We start from the raw sequence: 23,656 nt of genomic DNA on the forward strand, positions 1-23,656 counted from the left end.
GCGTCATTATTTATATTCAGTAACATTACTTCTTCAAAATGTGATACTCTTCCCTTTATAGCTTACTGTGTCAGTCTCAGTAGGTCTGCGGCGGCCGAGACCGGAATACCACCACGGAAGTATATATACTTCCATGGAAATTTTTCAAACATGACTCCTATCCTTTAGAGGGGCTTACAGAAAAATAGCATAAATTCCCGACAGTGTACCCTTCAGTACGAACACTTATGACCACCACCATCAGAACACCCTATCAGCTTTATCAATGTCCAATAAGGCATTGTACAACCATCCCCCCTCGACATCGTCCACCGAGTCCATCGGTTCTCTAAACTCTGCACCTGGGACGAGTCCAACGAGTTCCGTAATATCCGCTCCAAATGGAGACGGTCGCACCCTTCGAGAACGCCGAGGCGTGTCCTTCTCCCGGCCGTATTTCGGTCCAGACATTCCTGCGAAGCGCCATCTCGAACCTATAGCTCGCTCGCTCCCCCGCAAAAGAAAACCCTCTGCTCTCAGACATGTGCCTGCAAAAATTGTAATGGACATTGACGACAGAGCGGTTTCTTCAAAGTGTTACCACCAAATGCTCTGCCACCAGGACGTTGTCAGTCTCGGCCCCTATCCAGTCGTAGACAGGAAACGTTGGAATAAACGATATCCACACCATCCTGCATGAAAATTGTAGTGCAGCTAAGGGATCATGTCAGTAATGGCGTGTCGTATTTCGATCGCTCGCGGACTCTTTTGTTATAAAATAGATCCTCCTTCTATTGTCGCAGCGGTGACTGGTCTGAGTAAGATCGGGAAACTGACCATAAAGCAAGAAGAGGCTCGTGACACAACGGTTTATCTCGGAATGAAGTCAAGCGTATAACTTGAATTAAACAAATGTAAGCGTACTGGCAAACTGTCGCCCAGCAGCCCAGAGTCATTGAGTGACCGCCAAGAATGCTAGATCTTGATTGATATTCAATGTCAGTTCGTAAATGGCGGGAGAAAACATCCCTGAAAACTTATGACGGTAGCGAATCTGGCGACAGTCAGGGTCCGAGGGACGGTACCAAGTTCTCGAACCATAAACATCCACAACCCCATCGCTATACAAGTCTCGCATGATGGAAATCAAATGGAAAAATTGAATGCTTCATAGGATATATTATCCACCACACTAGAAACTCTGCTGCTATCAGACGAGCCGCTCTTTTTTCCGCAAAGACATAGACCGGGTATGTGTTCTGCAGCATCGAAAGCTATGCGAGCAGGTAAAGCTGATCAAGGGCTGAAATGGAGAAACTAACCAACCAGACATATCCACGATCTTCATGGTTATCAAGCCCGAGTCTGCAAGTCCTAGTGTCACCGCGAACCTCTGCGCACTTTTGACATAACACATGTCTGAAAGAGAGTAAATGTTTAGGATTTACTTCGATATATAATCGTAAATGCTATATCACGGTTCCTGTGAATCAGAATAGATATATGCGAACCATCCGACCCCATCACCTGGAACTATTTTGAAGTAGGAGCACTTCGAATGAAGAAGCTTGTAATAATCCTATGGCATGAGCAGTGATGATATATCCCGAAGAGAACCGACTGATTCGATAGAAAGATATTTTTTTTGATTTTCCGCACTCAACGAAACCTGAACAAACTATTCAGGTAGAATAAAATTGCCACGGTTGAAACACACCGTTGTTCAGAATTTGACGCTTTGCGCCTGCAGTCACGCCACGAACAAAGACATATGTCCCACAAAAGGGATAAGTCTCGCGAATAAAAAGGTTAGCCATTATTGGGGTACAAGTACCATATATGACAGCTGCAGCAATCAAAACAAACAGACAAAATTGCTAGGAAAGATATATCTTCCCTCCTCCCTCCTCGCTTCATCTAACAGTTCTCCACTCCACCATCCATCCTCTGGCGTAGCCGTCACAGCAATCACATCGCCCATTTGGAAATCGAATTCTTCGTCAATAGTCGCGGTATAGTCGTAAAGCGCTTTGACTGTGCGAGACAATCAACATGGAACAAGGACAGATAACGGATAGCTCATACCATAAAACAAGATCCCGATCCCCTCATTTGGCGGAGGCGAAGGGAGAGCTGACTCTGGAACTGGCGTCCCGTTCGACGTTTGTTCAGGGAGTGGTAGCGATGCCGAAGGCTGCCTGGCGTTTGTCATAGCCGGATTCTCCTGCTTCGGGATTGCCTGTGGACGGGGTGATGGTTCGGTCGAACGCTGTCTCATCGACGCTTTGCGCGATGATGCTGCCACCACCCCCCTCTTGCTACGTTTAAACTTGGCGAGACGAGTAGATACGCTGGGGCCAGCAACCTGCGACGATGCGAATGCGGGTGGGTCATGTATCCTGTTCCCTGTCCCGTACTCATTAACAAAGTTCTCAATGTCTCGGTCAACTTCGAATTGGTCGAGAAGGGTCCGGATAGTCTCGCATGACTGTCAGGAGGTTACATCAGATATACTGCAGTCAAGCCAGAACAGGAATGCGCACCAAATCGTCAGAAACACAGACCGTCGAGACAAGATTGGCATACGCCCACAACGTATCCTTCATGAACTCCATTCTCTGTTCCTCCATCGTTTCGCTATCATCACAAAATCCCCTCCATTCCGACTCCCATGCCACCGTCATTTCTTTCAGCTTGTCCATAAACGCTGCATAGTCCTTCTCGTTGGCCTGAACGGTCTGTTTAGCTCGATTCAGCTTAGCCTGTAGCCGCTCCGTGTCCTTGCCGGAGTTGACGTCTATCTGCTTCGCATACGAATCGATGCGCACACAATCACTCTGGTACTTTTCCCGAGCTTTTTCCACGTACGACTCCTGCATGAGTTTCAGCTTGAACCTCTTCTCCATGGGAGTCTGAACGTTCTTGCGGTGGTCGCTTTGCTGGTTCAGGAGTTGGACAGTAGACTTCTCGAGTTCGGAATGAATTTTTGTCGCCAGTTCAATGTGTGCTGCTGCTTGTTTCTCCGTCTCGAGTTTCAGTGTATCGAGGACGTTACGGAGGTCGCTGTATGGCAGAGAGTTAGAAAGAGGCAATGTACTGGTAACGTACGAGACACACCCAATCTCATCCCTTCCAACCACTCTTTTGGACAGTTCCATGAGCCGTTTCCCGTACTCTTTCTCGAGGGCAAACCTGACAGCAAGTCAGTGAAATGCGGATGTCTCGACGAACTTCTATACCTCTCCTTCCAGAAATTCAACAACTCGTCAGTCGTACGTTCAGCGCCCCGCATCCGAGCACATAAGATGTTGACACCTGCTTCATCCGGACCCCAGAACGAATTGCAGAAATCTCTAGATGTACTCCCGTTGTAAATGTCGTCCCCTGGCGACCGAGCCATGGCGTATCTGGAGAGCGACGTCGCGGAAGAGTGATTGCTGATTGTCATTCCTGTCGACTAAATGTGTGGTGGTGAGAGAAAGGAATGAAACCGTCGTTGACAGATCTGATCATCACTGAGGGCGGAAACAGTGAGACATGGCTGTGTCGGGTAGCTTCCCGGAGGGCCCTTGCTGGCCGTTCTGCGTGCGCATTCCGTGCTGCTATTTCTCCATCCAGCCGACGTTTCCTTACTGAGCAGCATCCTATATAACTCGAATCCCCAGGTCAGCCTTCGTTGAAACTTCCCTAGCGCTGCTAGACGTAATTCCGGGTCATCTCGTCAGGTTCTGCTGTGATGCTGATAGATTAGAAGAGGCAAGATCTTAAGCGGCAGAGAGAGAGAACAGCGAGATGCCAAGCGGAGCGCAGTCGTCATCGTGGTTGACAGCAAACAGACAATTCCTGTTTTCGGGAATTTGTTTTGCACACGGGCGCAGGTATGTTTTTTTATGAAAATAATAATAAAAATTAAAAATCCACCATGATGCAAAATTCGATGTTGAGCGGGAGGGCGGGAGTCTCGATATGGAAGGGTGGTTAATTCAACGCCATTTATTCCTCACCTAAAGCGTGACAAGTTACACTGGAGACGGGGCTGACTTTGGCCCTACTGATCATCATGAGATGTTGTTTTATCATCCCCGGAGCCATATGCTCGACTGCATCCTAAGGATTGGAAATCTCGAATAATAATACATAGACTTCAATTTGTTCTTCCTCCCATACCGCGTAACGCATACAAATTGACCAATAAGAAATTTCGAGAAGTGTAAAAAAGGGAGGGACCCACTTGGAACCACTTTAACCATCAGAATACCAGTAAGGGAAGTTCTTCAACATGCTTCTTCCAGGAAAATGATCACCGTTACATCAGAAAGGTTCGCATCGTCTATGCGAGCCTGACTTCCACCTGCAGAAGTCTGACTAGCACACAAAAGAGGCATCGATGGCCTGCCTTCAACATTAGTTGGATACCAACTCTATAATGATTAATGAATGAAGGTGTGCAGACTCTTACAGGGGACCGGCGTGAAAAGCTGCGGGCCAAAGCAAGCAATGTCCATATGAAAGGACTTTAGGCGCCTATATAACGGTGATGATCCTGACGGATGATCAGTATGGTGTTCAATACAAGAAAAACATACAGCTGCTACGATAATCGATTGCGGTTACATCAAATGTAAAAAGCCTAGCAATTCCTTCCATTCACCGTGAGCTTTCTCGATGTCAGGAAATCTGGGATGAGCATCAGATACCGATACTTAACTGACGGATAAAGCGCATGTCGAAGGAAGTATTCGGCAAAAGCTAGTTAAGAACGCGATTCCCCTTAAAGCCAGCAACTCCAACATAGGTAGCCTCGCCCCGAGACTGCTTCACAGGCGGACGTAGTGGTACAGTGACACACTTCAGAGATAGATGTCTTAAAGAGCTCGAAGACCCTCGATTGAGTAAAGGTTGGGCGCCGCTGTCCCACACATTCTCCATTCCGTCAAGATGCGACATTGCGAGGGCAGCCTATTGGAACACTGAGAGGAGTATAGACCAGTCCCCAGGAAAACGCGTCCAATCAAATAAAGAATTTCCGATAGCCTTGTCAATGCGCGTAAGGTTCGAAAACGGGAAAAATATATGAAGGACCCCGGCACAGAAGTTCGAGTCCATGAGTATCTGAACATATGCTTAATGACCCGGCGAAACGATAAATAACGGGATTGACCCATGGTATTTCCAGAACTAGCAGAGAACGAACGAGTATGATTGGTGATAGATGCGCGGCAGAGTAGAAGACAAGAACGAATGCGACACGAGGGAGCATGTCCGTAACGTTGGGATATCTTCACATGAATATCCAAAGATATAGCCAACGAGTTCCTGAGGGACATGCAGATGCGATTCCAATAATCGGGAGTGCCTCATACGAGGAAGTCATCTGTCTTGCTACATCAACACATGGGTTCCAGGATAGAGAGGTAGGGAAGCACCGAGCTCCCTAAGCATAAAACGATTCCAATCGCTTGAAAGGTGGAGAAATGGCGAGGCGAAAAACTAGAGCAATAGAGATGATGGCAGTAGGAAGGAAAGAGGCGTCGCGGAAGTTGAATCGCCACCACTACCATCTGCATCCTTCATGTCCATTCATCGTTGCCTCTGTCGGTTACTCTCTTCCAAATTCGAGCTCGACGTTCCCGATACCATGAAGAAGTAAATGAGGCCTGCAGATGAAGGAGGTTGGAGAGCACCCGGGCCCAGTATGTCTGCTGCTTAGTTTTTTCCAAGCGTCGTCTCATCCTTTCTGCCTTTTTTGTAGCCAGCTACTAAAATGCATATAAATCTCACCAAGACGTTTCACTGGTGCAGCGGACTATTGGGCATGGTGTCGCCGTATCAGCATGCCACACTGAACCTCAACGGAAGCGAAGACTCGTAACAGCCCGCGAATTCCGACGTTACATACTACCTATTCTCCTAGTACGAGTGTAACAATCGTGCGGCAGGAACGGAAACATAAGGATACCCTCTCGCCATTTGACTTGAACCTCCTTGCCTCTAGGGATGTGCTCTGCAAGCAGCACACCTCTATGGGACGTTTCTTATCAACGTAGATTGCCATTCAAGTCCTATCGACTGACCAAGGGACATCGTCGCTCTCGTATAGAGGAAAGCATTCGCTGATTCTTTTGTTCCTAGGTATCTACTGGACATCCTCAGTAACAGAAACCGTATGACAAAGCAGTCTGACTGTATGTCGAAGTAAATCCGCTGATAAATTATCAATCCTAAACTTTTACTCGCTCCTTCAGACATATGGTTTCTGCGGAAAGAGCGACTCGTCTGGTAGTAGCAGAGTTTCTAGTGCGGTGGATAATACTTCTTATGAAGCATTCAATTTGTCCATTTGATTTCCCTTATGCAAGACTTGTATAGCACCGAAGACGACGGTGTTGTAGATGCCTATGTTTTCGTTACGGTCCTTCGGACTCCTACTGTAACCAGACTCGCCACCGTCATAAGTTTCAAGGATGTTTTCTCCCGACATTTACGAACTGACATTGAATATCAATCAAGATCTAGCATTCTTGGCGGTCACTCAATGACTCTGGGCTGCTGGGCGACAGTTTGCCAGTACGCTTACATTTGTTTAATTCAAGTTATACGCTTGACTTCATTCCGAGATAAACCGTTGTGTCACGAGCATCTTCTTGCTTTATGGTCAGTTTCCCGATCTTACTCAGACCAGTCACCGCTGCGACAATAGAAGGAGGATCTATTTTATAACAAAAGAGTCCGCGAGCGATCGAAATACGACACGCCATTACTGACATGATCCCTTAGCTGCACTACAATTTTCATGCAGGATGGTGTGGATATCGTTTATTCCAACGTTTCCTCCCTGCGACTGGATAGGGCCAAGACTGACAACGTCCTGGTGGCAGAGCATTTGGTGGTAACACTTTGAAGAAACCGCTCCGTCGTCAATGTCCATTACAATTTTTTCAGGCGCACGTCTGAGAATAGAGGGTTTTCTTTTGCAGGGGACCGAGCCAGCTCTGGGTTCGAGATGGCAAATACGGCCGGGGGTAGGTCACGCCTCGACGTTCTCAAAGGGTGCGACCGTCTCTATTTGGAGCGGATATTATGGAACTCGTTGGACTCGGTGGACGATGTCGAGGGGGGATGGTTGTACAATGCCTTATTGGACATCGATAAAGCTGATAGGGCGTTCTGATGGTGGTGGTTGTAAATGCTCATACTGTATGTTGTTTCTGCTTTAAGAGTACAAATCTGTCGGGAATTTATGCTCTGTTTCCGTAGCTCCTCTAGAGGATAGGAGTCATGTTTGAAAAATCTCCGTGGAAGCATATATACTTCCGTGGTGGTATTCCGGTCTCGGCTACACAGGCCCACTGAGACTGACACAGTAAGCTATAAAGGCAAGAGTACCGCTAAACTATTCGTTAAGCAAAACTTCATATTCATCTCCAGAATTTCTCCGTTTCCTCGCTCCATTGGCTCCGACAATCTAAGGTCATGCTGTTCAACGTACACTGTACAGGCTTCGCCCTTGAGGTCATACTTCTTCATGCCTTATTTGACCGCTAGTTAGTCTGCAGAACATCAAATGCAAGCGAATGGTGTGAAGCGTAGAGTCTGAGCGAGGGGCTCTTGTGCCGGAGCTTAAAGCAAGTGACCAGAAACGGCCTGGTTCTTCCCTTCTGCATGGGTAGTCTGCTGATACTCCTCCTCCTCCACTGATCAAGATATCATCATTTCACTACAGTATCGTACTCTTTCCTCCCAAAGACCCTGCTTAGGAGCGCATAATACTCCTCATCATGAGCAGCGACGTATAAGAAGACGACCATTCCTAATTCAAGTTCTGTATCAAATGTAGCTGTAAGTTGCTAACGAAGCCAAAGAAGAAGCTGCACCTTCCGTCCATGATTGGAATATCGGGAGCGCGGTTCTCGGTTGCGATTTGGTAAGTTATGAGAGAGACGGCAGCTTCAGTCCAGTGTCTTGTTCTGTTGCAGTCTGTATTTCATATACGGCACTTCAGAGAATAGATAGAATCGCCGCGCGCTAACTTTAGAATAGTTCTACCTTTGGTTGATTGAAAGCTTAAGTTTTCCCGGGGGAATAGGTAAGACGAAGGTATTCTTTTCTAAAGAATCGATCACATCGGGATAACCGCAGCCTTAAACTAATCTCAAGTCCGCATTGACCGTGTTGTCCACATATTGTAGAGTCCGTGGTAGACGTAGTGCATACTAAATGTGCACGTCCAGATGTCCGACGTGCGTAATAATTTATAGTGTTCATACAGACGAAACGTTATCGCCAGTTGTGGTCGGGGTAGCATCTTGCTTTGTAGAGTCGGTATCAACGAATAGCATGCTAGATCCTGAGGTCTATAATCGCCCATATCAGTGCATGATCATAATATAGGTAAGGCAGTTCAATACCTGGAAGCTGTTCATGGGTATTTCATGGGTAAATCTAGGAGATCTGGGAAACGTCGGACTGGGCAAGTCATGCGCATAACTCCGGCTGGTGTAAATACTCAGACTGGAAGAGGCTATCCGTATATCTCTCCTTGCATTCAAAGTCCACATCATGCTGATTGCATATAGTTTCGGAAGCGGTTGGATGAAGGAGCTAGAGATGCTCTTCACATAAGGATAGGGGAGAAAGATAAATATCAGATTGAGCAAAGCGCTAATAGAGCAGGTTAGCCAGAGCGTTGATAGCAAGGAAGAAAAGTTACACTACAACTGCTGGCGTAGTTGTCTGAAATGTCAAGCGGACTAAGGAGTCCAGCATGTTCATTGTCCTAGGTTGTTACGGATGTTGATAAGGAGGGGGGGAGTAGACACATAGACATACTCAGGCAGGACGCATTTCTTTGTGTGCAGAAGGAAATATGCCATGGCAACTGCCAGCAGCACGTTGCCCACTACAAAAAGATTAGAAAGGGAAAGAAGATAGAAGAAGGGTGGTAGATACCGAACGCAGTAGCATAATGAACGGATACTAATTCACGCATTTCAGCTTTAACCCAAGTTGAAATCAAAGACACATACGCCAATGTTCCAATCGAAGATCGGCAAGTACGATATAATACGTCTTGGATAAGGAACATCAGAATTCGTATTCTGTCATCAAAGATATTGAACATACCGCGGCAGCAGCCGTTCCCAAAGAAAAGACGAAGAGGAAGAGAATCGGTGAAACAACCCAACATCGTCTAGAAACGGCCCAGAGACGATAACAGAAGTAACATTGCACATAGAAGGCGATAAACGCCACCATTATGGCATTACCTGTAACTATGAGAAGGGGCATGCGTCAATGGGAAAAGAACATACCCATTTGATACCAGACGAAAAACATCATTTGTAGGGCGCTGTCGAGATCGTTGAAGTACACGATGTCCTGCATCCAAACAATCGCACTGCCATGGTGGTCAGCCTAGTATGAGTCGTCAACGAGAAGAACGCGTACAATGCCTAGAAAGAATTATTGGTAGCTGCGGGGAGAACCGGGCTCGGGAACAGACCTGTATAGTCTTAAGAGAAGTCATAACTGCGAGAGCGCCAACGCCAACTGTGAACTTCCAGGTATCAGATTTGCCGTACCATGCGTAGTAGTTGAAAAACTAGAAGGAGTCGACGATGATAATCTGGGAAATCGACGTGAAAAACCAAAGATGCCTACCTGGGACGTTAATATTCCTTGAAGGAATATATCTAGACACATTCCGACGAGCTAAGTAGTCACATCAGTACGAGTGTTCGATTTCCAGCAGAAACAGGCTTGCGTACCCAAGGTCCAAGCGTGTACATGACCGCTTCTTGATCCGTATCCGTGCGTTGAGTTACAGATTCACCAGGGTCAAAACCAGCCATTGCATGCAGAAGCGACTCTTTGTTCATCTTCAGACTTATATACAATCATGAAACTGCCAAGCCGAGATAAAGCTTCTTTACCCGTCCTGAGAAATCTTCTATGAGTGATCTGGCTTTTCCTTTCGGTGAAGGTTCTATCCCGCAGGCCAATTGTATGCGGTACATCACCCTTCAAAGCTTCACCTGCCGTCATTGGCCGTGCATTCGATGTGTGTGATCATTATGAGGTTGCTTGTCACGGTACAAAGCGGCCGTATTTGACAGTGGGTAACGGTACACTTTCACCTATTGGCGAAATTAGCTTTTGGCTGATGAAAACAAAGGAAAAACAGATCCAGCGCACTTCGGCCCTTTGAGGCGGTTATGTTCCGAATGGCAAAGCTGACCTTACGAAATCGATTTGATTTGGCATTTGTAATGATGGCTTCGAGAGCGACGAGCGGACGGTCAAGCAGTGCCATAGGCTAGGCGGACGATCCAAACATTTTTATTTCTCTTTCCTCGATAATACGGATGTCAAAGATTTCGGAGCCGAAGGGCAACAAACAAAAACCAGCGGACATCCCATCTGGCACTCTGGGAGGAAAATTCTGTTGTAGCGATTTGAAAGCACTGGCGGAAGTGAAACCAAAGCTGCATATCCGAGTCGGCATCATGGACTCGAGAAAATAAGCCCTTCGCCACAGAAGAAAAGCCTCTGCTCCCAGACCCGCGCCTGCTAAAAATGCAGTAGACATTAAATGGGAGAGCGGGGCTCTTAGGAGACATGCTTCATCGTTGCCATCACTTGGAATACGCTAGGGTCCGGCGTTGAAGGGCAGTAGCGAGCAAAGGATTGCAGGTATCATCATGTGAGCAGCGACCGTGATCACTTCATACCACCATCATCTCTCTTCGTTCCCTTCAACTGACTCAATATCTTGCTTTCCTTGGTATATCTGGACGGCTTCGCTTTCTGGCGCTTATACGTACCATAGATATATGCTACCCATGACGACGCCGTTCAAGAACAGTGCGCCGCCAACTCTAGCCTAGCCTTTCCATGCCCCAAGAGCTCATTGATCATATTCTCGACTTCCTGCATGATGATATCCCCACCTTACGAACGTGCTCCCTCATATCCAGTGCTGTTCTGCTTTTCAGCCGCTGCCATATCTATTCAAACGTGTTTATCGTGGAACGTTCTGAATTGGACCTGTTTCGAGAACAATACGCTGCACAACTGTACTGATGCCAGAACCTTGCTGCATTACTCGAACATATGTTGGTTGCCCCACTGGTAACAAGGCTCTAAATTCATGCAACGTCACGGCAGATAGTGGACATATTCAAGGACATCTCTCTTATTTCTATCGTTCTCTCTCTGCAATCCGTCCCGTATCGAATCTATCTCACGCCAAAATCAGGAACTCTGGGATGAGTTGCCAGTCATCTTACACAGAGTCTTCCTCGCCGCTCTCCGCTCTCTACCACTCCAAACGCTCATCTTCACTTCTATCACGTATGGAACAAACAATTCGAAGATGTACTCACTGCTGCAGCGAATCCGGCACTAAAGCATCTGTCCCTTGTCTCTGATTACAGAAAAATTTGGCCCCGGAGCCTTACCTGCCGATTCTCCCTCCGCCGGATGGCCTACCAGCGTTGGAGTCTTTATCTATCGCTGGGGCCGCAACGGTCGGCAACATTGCGAGGCTGTTCTTCAACCAATCCCTGTACTACATCAGCCGTATCCGACATCTCTTTCCAACCATACTTTGCGACCACCTCATCGCCCGTTCAGAGACTCCTTAACGCGATCCAAGGATCACTTGAGTGCTTCACGTTGGATATCAACGCCTGGACGGGCAAGTCGCCGTTTTCTTCGACTGTCATCTCACTAGCTTCCTTCCAAAGATCAACAGGCCCGTTTAGATCTGAGCCGACAACAGAAACCTCTCCTCTTTTTTCATGATCTTGGTTTTTCCGCTGGACCCTCGGTTTTTTTTGGAATGTGCATCAGTCCTACGTTGCGGACATTGACAGTAGAGCAAGTTTGTATCGACTGGGAGCCTAGGGTTCATGCCTGGGCTGAGGTTAATGCTCACCTTGACAGACTGTCGCTACCTGCGCTGCAAAGTGTCCATGTCAGGCTACATGACAGCGCACATGGCGGTTGCCGCTGTTATAGATGCGAAGGCCTTAAGCCTCTAATGGATCATGAAAGTTAGAAGCGTCAGGTTGAAGACACCATGCCTTTGCTGAAAGATAGAGGTGTTTTTTTGGAGGTTGAATGGTTAAACGTCAGTTGATATTCCGACCGATTTTATACATCTTCTCACTTTTTGTTTCTCAGAGCGCTACTGCATACGGAAGGCTTTCGACCAAGTAGTCTTGTAATTGCCTACTCATTTGCGTGGTATTATAAGAATATTTGTCAGAACGGACAGACCACCCTTATAGCGCGCGTTAACGCATCCTGAAAGCTATGTTACTACAGGCCTGAGGATCAGAAAACGACCCAGCAGTAGGAATACCGTCTATATTTGCGTCGGAGTCCAAGAAAAAGTGAGTTATGATGGTCCTCAACATGTTTACGGCGAAAAATACTATAGCGGGCAAGAACTGCATGCTTAGTCAAGTGTAGGGGTAGCATCAAGTGTATCATTCAGATGACATTAGTTAAGCGTCACGTACAGAAAGCTAGTTATTATGCATATTCGCCTCCACAGCTAGTCGCACGCTTCCTGAACAGCACCTTGCTGCTCTTATTAGGAAACCGGTCGAAGAGGAACGATCCACTTTCTGGAACCTTGTCCATCTTCACGTCAAAGTTCAGAAGAACATGGGACAGAAGGGCCTTCAACTCAGTCACAGCGAAAAAGCGTCCTGGGCTATGATGTGAAGTCAGACCCAACCTCTAGGTATTTCGACATGACTCACCATGCTGGTCGTCCGTTGCCAAAGAAAATATAATCAAGAGTGGGCGTAACCATCTGATGACGGATACCTTCGCCTTCCCTCTTCCTTAAATCAGAAAACCTCCACGGCTTGAATTCCAGCGGGTCTTGGTAGTTCTCCTGCATGGATGATCGTGATGAGAAGGAACCTCAGCGATGACATACACGCTTTATGTTTACCTCGCACATATGCGTGGAGTCAGCGGCGACAGAAAGGTGATAGCCCGCAGGGACAACGGTGCCATCTGAAAACACGAAATCCTTCTTGACCAAGCGATTCATCTTAACTGTACTCTGTTGTCAGCATGGATGTCACTACAAGCTAGAGAAGCATGAGCTCACGGATACCCAGGCCACCATAGAGTCTCTGAGCTTCCTGCAAGAAACTGTCGAGCTGGTTCATCTTTCCCATCGCAGATTTCGTCCAGCCTTCTTCCGTGATGATTGTCTCCACTTCACTTCGGAGGGTCTGAGCATATTCTGGATGTGCAGCCAATGCAAAAAGAGCGGTGGTGAATGACTGGGAGCATATGGTTAGTAGCCACTCAAAACTTTGGAATCAATGAATGTACCATGGAGGTTGTATGAATAGCCGCAAAGTTCATGAAAAGCATTCGAGCAATCAAGTCTGGCACTGTACGCCTCTCGCTATTGCCGTTGCTTCCGTCAATGAGCCACGAAAGCAGATCATTCTGTCACCGTATGAGACGAAGTTTTAGGAAGACTGGTTTGAATCTTTACCGGTTTTTCCGGCCAGTCTTTGCCGTGCACGTCGTCCTGGTGTAGTCGTTCCTGTATGTTAACACCAAGAAGTTTTTCCATCTTGAACGTAGCACGTCTGCGAGGCGTAAAGACGGACCCTACAATTCTAATCGTGCAGGGTCACTATGGGTCAGCCTCGTCAGGATCTGGCTAGACGAGCTCACGTACGGCTTCAAGATAGAAGGAAAAAGGTTGATAACGTGAGCGCAGGCCACGACGTCGACAGTGAAATCGATATTGAGTTTGATATAATCGGGGTTGCGGCCTTGAGTATAAGTTCGTATCAGAAAGACGTTCAAAGATGGAGGAGCGACTAACAGAGAGGAAGACCAACAAACATCCGGTTGCTTGCTCTACACACGATTTGCAAAATTGTTTTGTATGCGGGGACCCCGGTCCAGTCTACAAGTATAAGACAAGATTGCCCGACAGAAGAATGTAAGAAAGTATACCTTCGGTCATTGGTATATTGTCTTTGAAGGCCATTTTAATTTCATCCTGAACATCCGCAAAACACGCGGAGATATTACGCGTCAAGGAGCTACGTATAACGTCTGCATGATAGGTGTCGGCCGCGACACTGGGGCCCATCGTGTAGTCCACCTGGAAAATCTGTAATCATTGGTATGAAAATCGCGCTATAAATTGAAGGCAAGGAGGCAGGCTCACATCCTGGGCTGCGCCCACGAAAGATAATTGCTCGTGTGAGGCTTTTCGGATGTCATCAATCTTCTCGGCCCCACTAACAACTACCATCCATTTGTCGAGCAACGGCACTTTGAATGTTCCGCCGTAGTACTGGCGAAAAAATGAGTCACAACGAATACTGGCGAGACGAGCCTGCATATACCATCGCGTAACCCTCTCGGACAATCTCCTCCCCGTGAAAGACAAACCTAAAGGCATCTATCCAAGACGCAATAATGCCGGATGACCCGACTGTAGGAATCTCTTTCAGCTGCAATGACATTAGCCTACACCAAGGATTAAGTTGCTATAATAAAACAGACCTTTGCTCTGACGATGATAGCCTTTCGAAGTTGCCAGGCAAGTAGAAATACAACGGCCAAACCCAAACTGCGTAGCAGTAAGGCACTGTCTAGTCGTACCCCATCGATGTGTTCTTGGAGAGCCATTTGTTGGGAGAAACCTCAGAAGACTAGGGTTTATATACGAACTCACGGCTGGCAGAGTCAGCACTTCTACATGTACCACGGGACCGCTGACACACTGTTCATTTGTAGGAAGTAGCAGCCCGTGGGCTCGTCTGTCACTGGGATGACTGATCATGCGATATTATTGTCGTTAGATGTTTTCAGACCATCGCAAAAGTACTGTGAAGCGACACACCAGATAGATAGTTGAGCCATGTTCGAAAAGGCCGGTGAGTATCGTGGTTTACTCAGAGATCGACGTTCAGCTCCCAGTCACCGTCTGTGTGCGGTAGCGTTCATTACCTTCTGTACACATTATCCGTCTCTTCGGGGGGACAGTACGTAATGCTTCGTATTGGAAACACCCAGCCAAATATCCAGTCCATGTCAGTCGACATCTCTTCTAGAAAAGCATATGGTCGTAGCGGCGCTCCTGCCTGTGGCATTCTCCAAAGATGAAGCGACGGACATTGTAGCGCTTCTGTGTAGGTCTAAGGACATATCGTGGCAAGGTCCTTTCTCCAGAAAATCTTGAGCCGATGATCCTGAACGCACGACAGGGTACTTCATTCGGAAAATGGCCAACAATATGCGCGTGAAAATGCTCCCGTGAATTATCATTCTGATGGCTGGGAGTGTTGTTGCGGAGGCATTCTTGGGACCGCCATCCATCCATCTTGACGCAAAAGGCCCTATTTCAATGGGCGAGGTAGAGAAGCTACGTAGAGATGGCATAAGTCTCAGTCCTCTCTTCCTAAAGTAAACATGCTTCAAAAAAACCAGAACAATCCGTCAGCTCTACTGACGTTCCATATGTCCCACAGAATCTGTCCAAGTCGAGACGATGACGGCCTTCCGTACCATCCACTCCAGATGGAGACGGTTGCGGACATCGAAGTGCATCCTTCTTCGTATCTTTTACCCACCGGATCTTGGCGACGTCCGGGACCTGCGTCTACGAAACATACAATGGACAGTAACATTAGAGCGGGTTCTCCGTAGGCTCACCATCAAATGTGCTGCCACGTGGGTGTTGAAGTCATTCGCATTCTTTTGCGAGGCAGTCAAGCCTTGCTCCTCTCCAGGCGCAAGGCAAACGCGGAACCTAATAAACCCCACATGAAAGTCTTTGTTCAGGGATTGGGTCAGTGTCCTGTGTAGTGCCAAATGTGCAAAAATTCGTAGTATCAATGTTCCTTTTTCTACTGTCCAGAGTACAGATACTGAAAGAAGCATATAAGGGTGTTGTTAGCAACTCAAGTATTCACCAAACGTTACTCTACCTAGTCAACAACATCCGCTGCTTTAGCATCACGTGCATCTCAGGATTCCAGTCACGCCCATCGCGGCCATCCAAGTTTATTCGCCGGAAGAAGACTGCGGACTGTAAACCACGGTGTCGTTATTTAATTGACCTTGATCGCTTCTCCGTCCTATACTGTCCTATATTGTTGACGACAATGGCCCATGGAATTGAATGACCTGTCTTGCCTACTAAAATCAGTTGCTCTGCGGTAGTAAATGAGAGGCGAGCTCACCAAGACCTCCACCGCGGTGATCCTGTCTGAGTCTTCACCCTTAAGGTATAGGCTTTTCATAGTGCACTTCTAGCACAGCGTCAGTGTGCTGACCAACTAAGTATGGGTTAGCAGAGCGAAATCTCTCACTGAAAGGTATGGGCTACAGAACCCATTTACCTGTGAACAGGGTTGGCGGGTCCCAAAATCTATGGTATCAAGATTTATGGGTTAGGAGGGTTTCGACTGTACTGGCTCAATCTTTGCTGAGACACAATGTTATATAGTACAGTATTCAAATCATACCTACATTCCATTATTTCCATGTCATATCTAATGATTCCAAACAGTTCAACACCTTACATCTACAACTTACCAATACAGATATCCAGCCACTCCTTGAATATCCCAGCATATAAATCCATATTCTCCTGCGAGAGCCATTTCCGCCCCGAAGACCACGAAAAGTTAATCCGACCGGCGTATTGCCAGCATATAGGGACGATAAGCGGATGGGTGACCCGGATGGTGTGATATTGTCCTAGGACGGCCAATTCATCGGCGAGCGCGCCTGTCTCAGGGACAAACGGATTGAGGATATCCATAGCGTGATAGTCACCGATGGAAGATATCATAGGTACCCGCATGTGGAACGCCGAGTTGTCATGTAGGCCCTCGTCGAGCGCAAATTGCCGGTCTACCTCCCGTTGGAAGACTGCGGTCCAGTCGGACTGGTAGATAATAAGAAGAGGGAGGAGAAACGAATAGTGGTTACCTACCGGGGTGCTCTTCGCAACGGAGTTGCTCATCTTGACGATTCCATCCCAGAGGACCTCGTCAGTCGCGGTACGTTGTATCTTTCCGGCCTCCTTGTCGAATCCGACAGCTTTGTGCATGGTAGCCATGTCAAACAACAGATTCGTACCCTCACAGCCGAAGAGAAGGGCACCATTTTCGAGGGTCGAGTATTCGCCGGGGAGTTTGTGACGCTAAGGACATGAAATTTGGCAGCAAAGAATTAGAACGACTGACTTACATGGTTAATGAAGTAGAAACCAATGAGGAAATGCGAGGCCTGCTCGTAAGCGCCGATATTCTTGGCGGCTAGCTCACCGTTGTCTGACTTGAGAGCGATCTGCAGGGTGGACTCTATTTCCGCAAGGGCGAGGAGTGCGAGCATGAGGTCGGTAACCGTTACGCCACGTGCGCGACACACTTGACGATAGCGAGCCGTCTCCTCAGGCGTAAGGCTAAGCAAAGCGTTGACATTATTCGCCTCATTAGCGTTCGTATGATCGGCGTCCACTACCGCCGGTAGGAAGGGGATCTGTGGAACATATCAATGTTCTGCGGAGAAGAAAGGGACAAAGCTCGACATACGAATCCCGGAGGAGGAGCGGGGGCGGCTTTGGGTTCTGGAGCCTGATCCAGAGGTAACTGGGCCGCTAGAATAAGCGTGGGTGCAAGGCGGATAGGTTCTGAACCTCAGTCGATATCTGGTGCGCCTGTAGGTGTCTTGAGCTCTTCGAGCGTCCAGGTCAAGATATATTCTAGTAATTTCATGAGAGAGCGTCCATCTATACTATTATGCGGCGCGAGGTAACTGGAAGATATTTAATTAGTGACTGATGCAGTGAACAGTGGCCCACTCACCCGATGTGCCAATCACCGGGAGTTTCCGCGGACGGTACGAAATGTAGCTGGACAATATACAGACCATCGCTGCACTTCCACCACTTGTCCTCGAGCATCAAGTCCGTCTGCAGGAGTGTCTTGGGTTCCTCGTGCCAGAATATCGTCTCCTCAGCCCATGCCTGCGCCTCGACAGCTGTGGGTACTTGGTATTCAAACCAGTAGTGGCCGTCGTGCTTCGTTTGCCTGCACGCGATGGTGGGGGACAGGTGGCGGGCCTTGATCCAAGCTTTCTGGACGGGCAGCTCTAGCTCGGCGCGAGAACGGGGCGGTGTGAACCGAGCAGTCAAGGTCCCCGCATACATTGTAAAACCTTCACCATGGTCACTAGATACGGCATGTCAGGGTCGAGCATCGAGAAAGGAAAAAGGAATTCTCACACAAAGTAGGCAGCCTGAGCTTCCTGGCCATAGAGCCTTCGTGTCCACAGCTTTCCATCTGCGGTACCGAATTTGAGATCAGTAGGACTCAATGATGCAGACATGGAGCGGGAGCGGTGACGGTAACCTGACCGTCCATTGAGATTTATTAAATAATTTAATGGATTTGTATTCCGCATGCTATCACGGCAGGAGGCATCAGAAAGAATCTAACGAAAGATAGGAGCTTGGTCAGTTCCTGCTAAATCGAATAACCGGCCCGGAAGCAATTCCTACGTGACCACCGTGATTTCCTAAAGTGGCCAAGTTGGACCTTGATCCCTTCGCACCACTACCGTGCCTACGCAATATCAGAAGACGCCCTAAGACGCTTTTTGAAACTTCGTTCTTGACATGTGGCCCCTAGTGGATCATTAAAGTAGTCCCGCATTTCCCCCCATCTCTTGGGCTATTATTTTCCTCCATCTTCTGAAGATATCTCCCGCTGCAAACATGGATCGTCCCGTTGATGGAATCAATGCCAGTTTCGCCAGCACCTTGTGGTTTCTCTCAGGGAAATATTTGATGACACTGGCCTGTTCCTGGCTGGCGATTGTCGTGTTCTACCGACTCTATTTTCACCCGTTGGCCAGATTCCCTGGTCCAAAATTCGCTGCGATTTCGAGTCTATACCATTTCTACTACGATGTGGTTCAGGGGGGAGAAATGTTGTCGAAATTGGCAGAATTGCACAAGATTTACGGTAAGTATGTTGTCTGTATTACTTTGAGCGGCCCTCTCATTATCCCCGTATAGGTCCTGTCGTCCGTTATGGACCCAACTCCGTATGCGGCTTCTTGAGGTTTTCAGGACCTTTGACTGACCGTTGGTCTTCAGCTGCACTTCAGTGAACGCCTAGCATACGGCGATATCTATCGAACGGGAACGAATCTAACGAAGGAGCCATTCTTCTACAAATGTTTCTATTTCACAGAGGCCTCCTTTGGATTTACAGATCCTCAGAAGCACAAGGCGCGTCGCGAGATGATGGCGCCCTTCCTCCATCGACGGGCGGTACTTCGACTTGAAGGTGTTGTTCAAGCAACTGCAAGTCCAGTTACCTAACATGCCGAGAAGCGATCGTCTAATATTACGACAGGTTGATAAGCTAGTATCTCGCCTATCTGAGAATGCCGACGAACCTGTTGACTTTTATTTTGCCTTCCGCGCTGTCGCTCTTGAAGTCATCGCCACCTATTGCTTTGGTCAATCGTTTGGTTGTCTCGATGTACCTGGTTTCCGTCACCAACTTCTTCTAAACATTGCCATCCAGATCCAGAACCTTTGGGTCTGGAAATGGTTCCCCCTGCTTCCCGTAGTTCTCATGAACTTGCCGGACTTTATCATTCTTAGACTTGACCCTACTTTGCGTGCCAATCTCGACCTTCGTGATATGCTCACGAAGCAAATCGACAACTTTGTGGATAATGAAGATAATCTTAAAAACAATGCACACGAAGTGATTTACCACCATTTGTTGCATCCAAGCTCGGAGAGACATACGAGGCCATCCAAGAGTTCTCTCCTGGACGAGGTAACGTTTTATCGTCGCTTCACGTATTTACTGCCTGACTAGTATGCCATTGCTAGGCAATGCTTCTAATTGAGGCGGGAAGTGATACCGTTGGAAACACATGCTACACCGGGACGTTCTACGGACTCAATGATCTCTACATCTACAAGAAGCTAACGGCAGAGCTCCAAGACGTATGGCCCGATCAGAACCAGCCTATGTCTCTTCAATCGCTTGAGAAACTGCCCTACCTTGTAAGGAAGAATTGTCGTCAATCCAGTTGGTCTGTATTCTCAATCATTCCCTAGACTGCCTTTATCAAGGAATCCCTTCGCCTAAGTCATGGGGTAGTCACTGCGCTACCTCGCGTTGTGCAGAAAGCAACTCGAATCTCCGATTATGCCGTCCCAGCAGGAGTACGCGGGTCTTTTCACGTTCGTATGCTTGTCTGAACCCGGTATCAGGTCGACGTGTCGATGGCCGTAAGCTTTGTCCATCTCGACCCCGAGGTCTTTAAGGACCCTCTGCATTTCAACCCGGACCGATGGCTCGCTCCAAACGCACAAGAGCTAGAAAACTCCCTAGTGGCTTTTTCACGAGGGACGAGGATGTGCGCGGGAATCAAGTGAGACTCGCCCGCCTTTCGTCATGTGTATTTCTGACGGCCGAGGGATAGTCTGGCTTGGGCAGAACTATATCTTATCCTCGGCAACGTGTTCCGCAAGCTGGATTTGAAGATATATGATGGCGCGAGGTAAGCGGCGTAGTTTGGTCCCTGATGCCTTGCGCTGACCTTTTTCATCCTGCAGGGTTGAGGAATTCGCTCATTTCAAGGAGTACTTCGTTCCAGTACACCGGGGACAAAACCTAAAAGCGCATGTGGTGAAGCGGTCTGGTTGAGAGTATTTTGTAAACGTTTTCCCACTGCTGGGAGGAGACGTCCATACACAGTATGCCCGAAATTAATTTTCGTAACGTAGGAACGAACATCGCTACTTATAACGAAACTGATTGTCTCCTACTTAAGGTTGGACTGCGCAACATACACCATTTTCTTGATCGACAGCGACCATGACTACGACTGACGCACTTGGTTGCCGGCGACTTAATACTAATAGCTAGTGCATCTGATAAGCCGACTCGCAAGATTTGCAAGGACCAACTCTCAAAGTCTCAGTCCTACAGGATTAACATTGGAGCGACATCAACCAGTTATACGTAAAGGAAAAATGCCTAGTCTGGACTGCAAGTCCTGAGTGCACGAGGTTAGCACCTAGTATCGCCAAGTTCCGGAAGCTTTGAAATTCCTCTCAGTTCCATTTTCCAGAACAAATTCGAATGTGGTACAAATCAAACACCAGGTCCCCGATCAGGAAGTGGAATTTCAGTGTCTCGGTGCGGATACCAATTAAACCGTAACCGGCTCCGCTATTGCACGCGTCAAAGCACGGATGTCTTTTACATTTTAATCTGATACGAGCCTATGGATAGCGTCAGGCGCAGTCTGGCTCTAAGTTTTAGGCATCACTTTTGAAAAGTCCAGGACAGGCTGGCACCTACAACTATATTTCACGGATTTCAGGGTTGCGTTGCGACATGCGCTTGTGTCGCAACACGACAGGCGTATCGGTTTCCCACGCACTCCAGATTTTTTGGTTCCCGGATCTGTACTCCGATCCGATCTTTTTTCGATTTTGAGATGCTGAATCCTGGGACCCTGATTGTTGAATGTCTGTCACGCGAACATATCATTCCAGAAATACTACTAGAGCAGCGGCTAGATCCTACCCTTCAAGTCTTCTTTCCCTAACCCTCACTTCGACTTCGCTGGCGTTGCTGCCATGACCAGTCCTATTGCGATTAGTGAGTTGTTCTGCACTGTGAGAAGGAGTGCCGCTTATCGGAGGGTGTAATTGCAGCACATGGACCAGCCCTAGTGGGGATTTTCCTTGCATGTATACTCTACGGCATAATGCTGCTCCAGTGTTTTTCATTCTGGACACATTTCTCAAAGTGAGCTCGTTATTCCCCTTATAGCGTTTACTTACAACGATTCGTTGGGTCGCAGAGACAGAGTATGGCTTAAATGCTACGTATGTGGCTTCCTACAAAGCGTTTTTCTATCGCGGACATGCTAACTTCAGAGGCGAATTTAGGTTGGGCTCCTGCTTTTCACCGATACATTAAGGTTCATTATATTTCTGTGTTATTCCAATCACAGTATTGATTTCATTCCCAGTACGATATTTGCAATGTGGTGGATATACAATCTGCTCGTAAACAATTTCGGTGCACATCTTCCAATATTTTCGCGACGTTCTCTTATTAACGGTCGGCTTGTTCAGAGAACCTCACTGCATTTGCTAATGCCGATTGGCGTACGTGTATTGGCCCTTTGAAGAACTACAAATATCTGATTCTTAGACGTGGACAGTTCTTGCGGCTGGTACGCGCCCCACCTTTGATCTATTTTCTGGCTTTGCTCACATACTCTCACTAAATAAGACCCTCCCCTCGTTGTGAGTGCCTTATAGCCTTTGGTTGGACATGCGTTGACGGCCTTTTGCTTCAGGGTATCACGGGGACGTTTTGCCAGCTTTTCTTTGCATGGCGGATAAAAGTGTTGACAGGCAAGTTGTGGCTTACTGCCATTGTCGTCACGTTGTCTATTATTTCTGGGCTTTCCGCCATTGGATCTGGTATCGCTGTTTCGTGGGTCGTCAAGCTAGCGGATTTTACCAAATTCGAATCCATCGGATGCCTGTGGTTGGCCACAACGGCTGCCGTTGATATCCTTATTACCGTTATAATGTCACTGAATCTTGTGAGTACATCAAGCGTTCTATTGCTTTTTATTGAGTCTCATGTAGAACCAACGACGAACCGGGTTCAGAGCGACGGATAAAATGCTCAATAAAATTGTGCGAGGTAAAATTTGCAACCAGGGTGTATTGCCTTTCCAAGTCCTCATCACGCTTTCATAGCGACCGTAGCGAACGGTCTGTTGACGACGGTATTTGCTATCGTGGAATTGTCACTTTATGTCGGAAAGGTGTGTTTACATCTATGACTTTTTTCCACCGCAGCGCTGAGATAGATGCATTTTCAGCCTAATACGGGCTTGCATATAGGATTTAGCTTCGTTCTGGTATGTATAACCGTTGTCAGTGTGACTCCATAGGTTCAAACACCTGCATTCGACAGCCGAAGCTTTACTGCAACTCCGTTCTTTCCAGTGCGTTATTCCATGTAGCTATCTTCTGGGTATCTAACAGCAGAGTCACACAGGCCTAAACGCAAGGAAGTCTACTTCACCGTCGTCAACGGACAACACGTCGAGTCATATATCAGGGCAAGTGAGTATGGTTTCAGAACCTACGTCAAGCCTCTTATCGTCCTCTTAGCGTCCACTCCCTGCTACCGGGGGACATTCGACTCGAAATGATGCAGTGAGTCCTAGGATAAACGATTGCCCTGTGCCCTTTACTGATGTCATTTCAAAGCTCGTCATCACGGTGAACACGGAACACCATGAAATGTATGATCTTAACAACTACAATGGCAAAGGCAACTCGGAATGGGACGACAGCGCGGAGGCTGGTTCGCACCGAACCAAACAGATCGAAGTTTAAATGCTTCCCTCGTTTGCTTCTCGTGCTCGCTCTTTTGCATGCTTTTGACTTGTCAGTGATTAGAGGGCTGCGAGTATAAGTTTGCTCTGGTTCATACCCTCTGGATTAGATGTTATACCAAGGGGTATTTATATGTAAATATGTGTACGAAGCCGCGAGGAGCATGAGTCGTGTAAATGGCGAGTATTATTTATGATA

General features: G+C 47.6%; 11 protein-coding genes across 11 annotated transcripts; 4 read left to right on the plus strand and 7 right to left on the minus strand.

The window, feature by feature from the left end:
* Nucleotides 1-53: 53 nt before the first annotated feature.
* BT62DRAFT_928810 (uncharacterized protein) lies at nucleotides 54-699 on the minus strand. Its single transcript, XM_043185580.1, is given in 5 exon segments — nucleotides 54-171; nucleotides 203-204; nucleotides 215-313; nucleotides 349-438; nucleotides 462-699. 3 exon segments carry the CDS (start codon nucleotides 464-466, stop codon nucleotides 241-243), a joined length of 168 nt encoding a protein of 55 aa, XP_043043523.1. The 5' UTR covers nucleotides 467-699; the 3' UTR covers nucleotides 54-171; nucleotides 203-204; nucleotides 215-240.
* Nucleotides 700-1,834: 1,135 nt separating this feature from the next.
* On the minus strand, nucleotides 1,835-3,427 carry BT62DRAFT_885839 (uncharacterized protein; the record flags this gene model as incomplete). Its single annotated transcript, XM_043182849.1, has 5 exons — nucleotides 1,835-2,013; nucleotides 2,065-2,467; nucleotides 2,523-3,042; nucleotides 3,097-3,171; nucleotides 3,219-3,427. 5 exons carry the CDS (start codon nucleotides 3,425-3,427, stop codon nucleotides 1,835-1,837), a joined length of 1,386 nt encoding a protein of 461 aa, XP_043043524.1.
* Nucleotides 3,428-6,750: 3,323 nt separating this feature from the next.
* BT62DRAFT_928815 (uncharacterized protein) lies at nucleotides 6,751-7,451 on the plus strand. Its single transcript, XM_043185581.1, has 3 exons — nucleotides 6,751-7,176; nucleotides 7,237-7,355; nucleotides 7,408-7,451. Exon 1 carries the CDS (start codon nucleotides 6,983-6,985, stop codon nucleotides 7,148-7,150), a length of 168 nt encoding a protein of 55 aa, XP_043043525.1. The 5' UTR covers nucleotides 6,751-6,982; the 3' UTR covers nucleotides 7,151-7,176; nucleotides 7,237-7,355; nucleotides 7,408-7,451.
* Nucleotides 7,452-8,348: 897 nt separating this feature from the next.
* BT62DRAFT_886931 (uncharacterized protein) lies at nucleotides 8,349-9,767 on the minus strand (the record flags this gene model as incomplete). Its single annotated transcript, XM_043182896.1, has 10 exons — nucleotides 8,349-8,640; nucleotides 8,690-8,755; nucleotides 8,809-8,878; nucleotides 8,929-8,955; nucleotides 9,006-9,048; nucleotides 9,103-9,245; nucleotides 9,291-9,393; nucleotides 9,482-9,580; nucleotides 9,640-9,690; nucleotides 9,747-9,767. 10 exons carry the CDS (start codon nucleotides 9,765-9,767, stop codon nucleotides 8,349-8,351), a joined length of 915 nt encoding a protein of 304 aa, XP_043043526.1.
* A 1,105-nt stretch (nucleotides 9,768-10,872) lies between these two features.
* Nucleotides 10,873-12,206, plus strand: BT62DRAFT_1073415 (uncharacterized protein). The gene is made up of 4 exons (XM_043178932.1): nucleotides 10,873-11,054; nucleotides 11,259-11,355; nucleotides 11,415-12,112; nucleotides 12,166-12,206. Exons 1-3 carry the CDS (start codon nucleotides 10,913-10,915, stop codon nucleotides 11,782-11,784), a joined length of 609 nt encoding a protein of 202 aa, XP_043043527.1. The 5' UTR covers nucleotides 10,873-10,912; the 3' UTR covers nucleotides 11,785-12,112; nucleotides 12,166-12,206.
* Nucleotides 12,207-12,519: 313 nt separating this feature from the next.
* Nucleotides 12,520-14,501, minus strand: BT62DRAFT_886065 (cytochrome P450; the record flags this gene model as incomplete). Its single annotated transcript, XM_043182866.1, has 11 exons — nucleotides 12,520-12,703; nucleotides 12,753-12,889; nucleotides 12,950-13,056; nucleotides 13,112-13,289; nucleotides 13,342-13,461; nucleotides 13,511-13,637; nucleotides 13,700-13,796; nucleotides 13,850-13,933; nucleotides 13,984-14,143; nucleotides 14,201-14,329; nucleotides 14,382-14,501. 11 exons carry the CDS (start codon nucleotides 14,499-14,501, stop codon nucleotides 12,520-12,522), a joined length of 1,443 nt encoding a protein of 480 aa, XP_043043528.1.
* Nucleotides 14,502-15,485: 984 nt separating this feature from the next.
* BT62DRAFT_620534 (uncharacterized protein) lies at nucleotides 15,486-15,954 on the minus strand. Its single transcript, XM_043181631.1, has one exon. It carries the CDS (start codon nucleotides 15,919-15,921, stop codon nucleotides 15,604-15,606), a length of 318 nt encoding a protein of 105 aa, XP_043043529.1. The 5' UTR covers nucleotides 15,922-15,954; the 3' UTR covers nucleotides 15,486-15,603.
* Nucleotides 15,955-16,470: 516 nt separating this feature from the next.
* On the minus strand, nucleotides 16,471-17,355 carry BT62DRAFT_928819 (uncharacterized protein). The gene is made up of 2 exons (XM_043185582.1): nucleotides 16,982-17,355; nucleotides 16,471-16,933 (listed from the first exon to the last, which is right to left on the minus strand). Exons 1-2 carry the CDS (start codon nucleotides 17,105-17,107, stop codon nucleotides 16,568-16,570), a joined length of 492 nt encoding a protein of 163 aa, XP_043043530.1. The 5' UTR covers nucleotides 17,108-17,355; the 3' UTR covers nucleotides 16,471-16,567.
* BT62DRAFT_620367 (uncharacterized protein) lies at nucleotides 17,274-18,500 on the minus strand. The gene is made up of 4 exons (XM_043181630.1): nucleotides 18,275-18,500; nucleotides 17,856-18,221; nucleotides 17,583-17,805; nucleotides 17,274-17,529 (listed from the first exon to the last, which is right to left on the minus strand). The coding sequence occupies exons 1-3, from the start codon at nucleotides 18,451-18,453 to the stop codon at nucleotides 17,688-17,690; spliced, it is 663 nt and encodes a 220-aa protein (XP_043043531.1). The 5' UTR covers nucleotides 18,454-18,500; the 3' UTR covers nucleotides 17,274-17,529; nucleotides 17,583-17,687.
* Nucleotides 18,501-18,588: 88 nt separating this feature from the next.
* Nucleotides 18,589-20,829, plus strand: BT62DRAFT_928820 (cytochrome P450). Its single transcript, XM_043185583.1, has 9 exons — nucleotides 18,589-19,016; nucleotides 19,070-19,098; nucleotides 19,151-19,360; nucleotides 19,413-19,847; nucleotides 19,904-20,080; nucleotides 20,135-20,242; nucleotides 20,291-20,451; nucleotides 20,503-20,580; nucleotides 20,636-20,829. The coding sequence occupies exons 1-9, from the start codon at nucleotides 18,767-18,769 to the stop codon at nucleotides 20,724-20,726; spliced, it is 1,539 nt and encodes a 512-aa protein (XP_043043532.1). The 5' UTR covers nucleotides 18,589-18,766; the 3' UTR covers nucleotides 20,727-20,829.
* A 399-nt stretch (nucleotides 20,830-21,228) lies between these two features.
* Nucleotides 21,229-23,583, plus strand: BT62DRAFT_620642 (uncharacterized protein). Its single transcript, XM_043181632.1, has 17 exons — nucleotides 21,229-21,556; nucleotides 21,608-21,689; nucleotides 21,746-21,839; nucleotides 21,895-21,919; nucleotides 21,983-22,014; nucleotides 22,066-22,115; nucleotides 22,172-22,204; nucleotides 22,261-22,272; nucleotides 22,332-22,345; nucleotides 22,399-22,650; nucleotides 22,697-22,754; nucleotides 22,811-22,878; nucleotides 22,936-22,974; nucleotides 23,031-23,061; nucleotides 23,115-23,182; nucleotides 23,231-23,275; nucleotides 23,330-23,583. The coding sequence occupies exons 2-17, from the start codon at nucleotides 21,668-21,670 to the stop codon at nucleotides 23,456-23,458; spliced, it is 972 nt and encodes a 323-aa protein (XP_043043533.1). The 5' UTR covers nucleotides 21,229-21,556; nucleotides 21,608-21,667; the 3' UTR covers nucleotides 23,459-23,583.
* Nucleotides 23,584-23,656: the final 73 nt, after the last annotated feature.

Source organism: Guyanagaster necrorhizus (assembly GCF_019112545.1).
Source record: "Guyanagaster necrorhizus MCA 3950 unplaced genomic scaffold BT62scaffold_5, whole genome shotgun sequence".
NCBI lineage: Eukaryota > Fungi > Basidiomycota > Agaricomycetes > Agaricales > Physalacriaceae > Guyanagaster > Guyanagaster necrorhizus.

Coding starts and splice junctions, on each gene's coding strand:
- BT62DRAFT_928810 (XM_043185580.1), bottom strand. Junction 314..348: donor TTACGGAACTCGTTGGACTC/GTCCCAGGTGCA, acceptor ACCGATGGACTC/GGTGGACGATGTCGAGGGGG.
- BT62DRAFT_928815 (XM_043185581.1), top strand. CDS start 6,983: ATGGCAAATACGGCCGGGGGTAGGTCACGCCTCGACGTTCTCAAAGGG.
- BT62DRAFT_1073415 (XM_043178932.1), top strand. CDS start 10,913: ATGATGATATCCCCACCTTACGAACGTGCTCCCTCATATCCAGTGCTG. Junction 11,055..11,258: donor GAACAATACGCTGCACAACT/GTACTGATGCCA, acceptor ATGAGTTGCCAG/TCATCTTACACAGAGTCTTC. Junction 11,356..11,414: donor GGAACAAACAATTCGAAGAT/GTACTCACTGCT, acceptor CTCTGATTACAG/AAAAATTTGGCCCCGGAGCC.
- BT62DRAFT_620534 (XM_043181631.1), bottom strand. CDS start 15,921: ATGCTTCTTTCAGTATCTGTACTCTGGACAGTAGAAAAAGGAACATTG.
- BT62DRAFT_928819 (XM_043185582.1), bottom strand. CDS start 17,107: ATGGCTACCATGCACAAAGCTGTCGGATTCGACAAGGAGGCCGGAAAG. Junction 16,934..16,981: donor CCGTTGCGAAGAGCACCCCG/GTAGGTAACCAC, acceptor ATTATCTACCAG/TCCGACTGGACCGCAGTCTT.
- BT62DRAFT_620367 (XM_043181630.1), bottom strand. CDS start 18,453: ATGCGGAATACAAATCCATTAAATTATTTAATAAATCTCAATGGACGG. Junction 18,222..18,274: donor GCTCAGGCTGCCTACTTTGT/GTGAGAATTCCT, acceptor TGCCGTATCTAG/TGACCATGGTGAAGGTTTTA. Junction 17,806..17,855: donor CCCGGTGATTGGCACATCGG/GTGAGTGGGCCA, acceptor AATATCTTCCAG/TTACCTCGCGCCGCATAATA.
- BT62DRAFT_928820 (XM_043185583.1), top strand. CDS start 18,767: ATGGATCGTCCCGTTGATGGAATCAATGCCAGTTTCGCCAGCACCTTG. Junction 20,452..20,502: donor AGGATGTGCGCGGGAATCAA/GTGAGACTCGCC, acceptor GCCGAGGGATAG/TCTGGCTTGGGCAGAACTAT. Junction 20,581..20,635: donor AAGATATATGATGGCGCGAG/GTAAGCGGCGTA, acceptor TTCATCCTGCAG/GGTTGAGGAATTCGCTCATT.
- BT62DRAFT_620642 (XM_043181632.1), top strand. CDS start 21,668: ATGACCAGTCCTATTGCGATTA. Junction 22,879..22,935: donor TGTCACTTTATGTCGGAAAG/GTGTGTTTACAT, acceptor ATGCATTTTCAG/CCTAATACGGGCTTGCATAT. Junction 23,276..23,329: donor ATTCGACTCGAAATGATGCA/GTGAGTCCTAGG, acceptor GTCATTTCAAAG/CTCGTCATCACGGTGAACAC.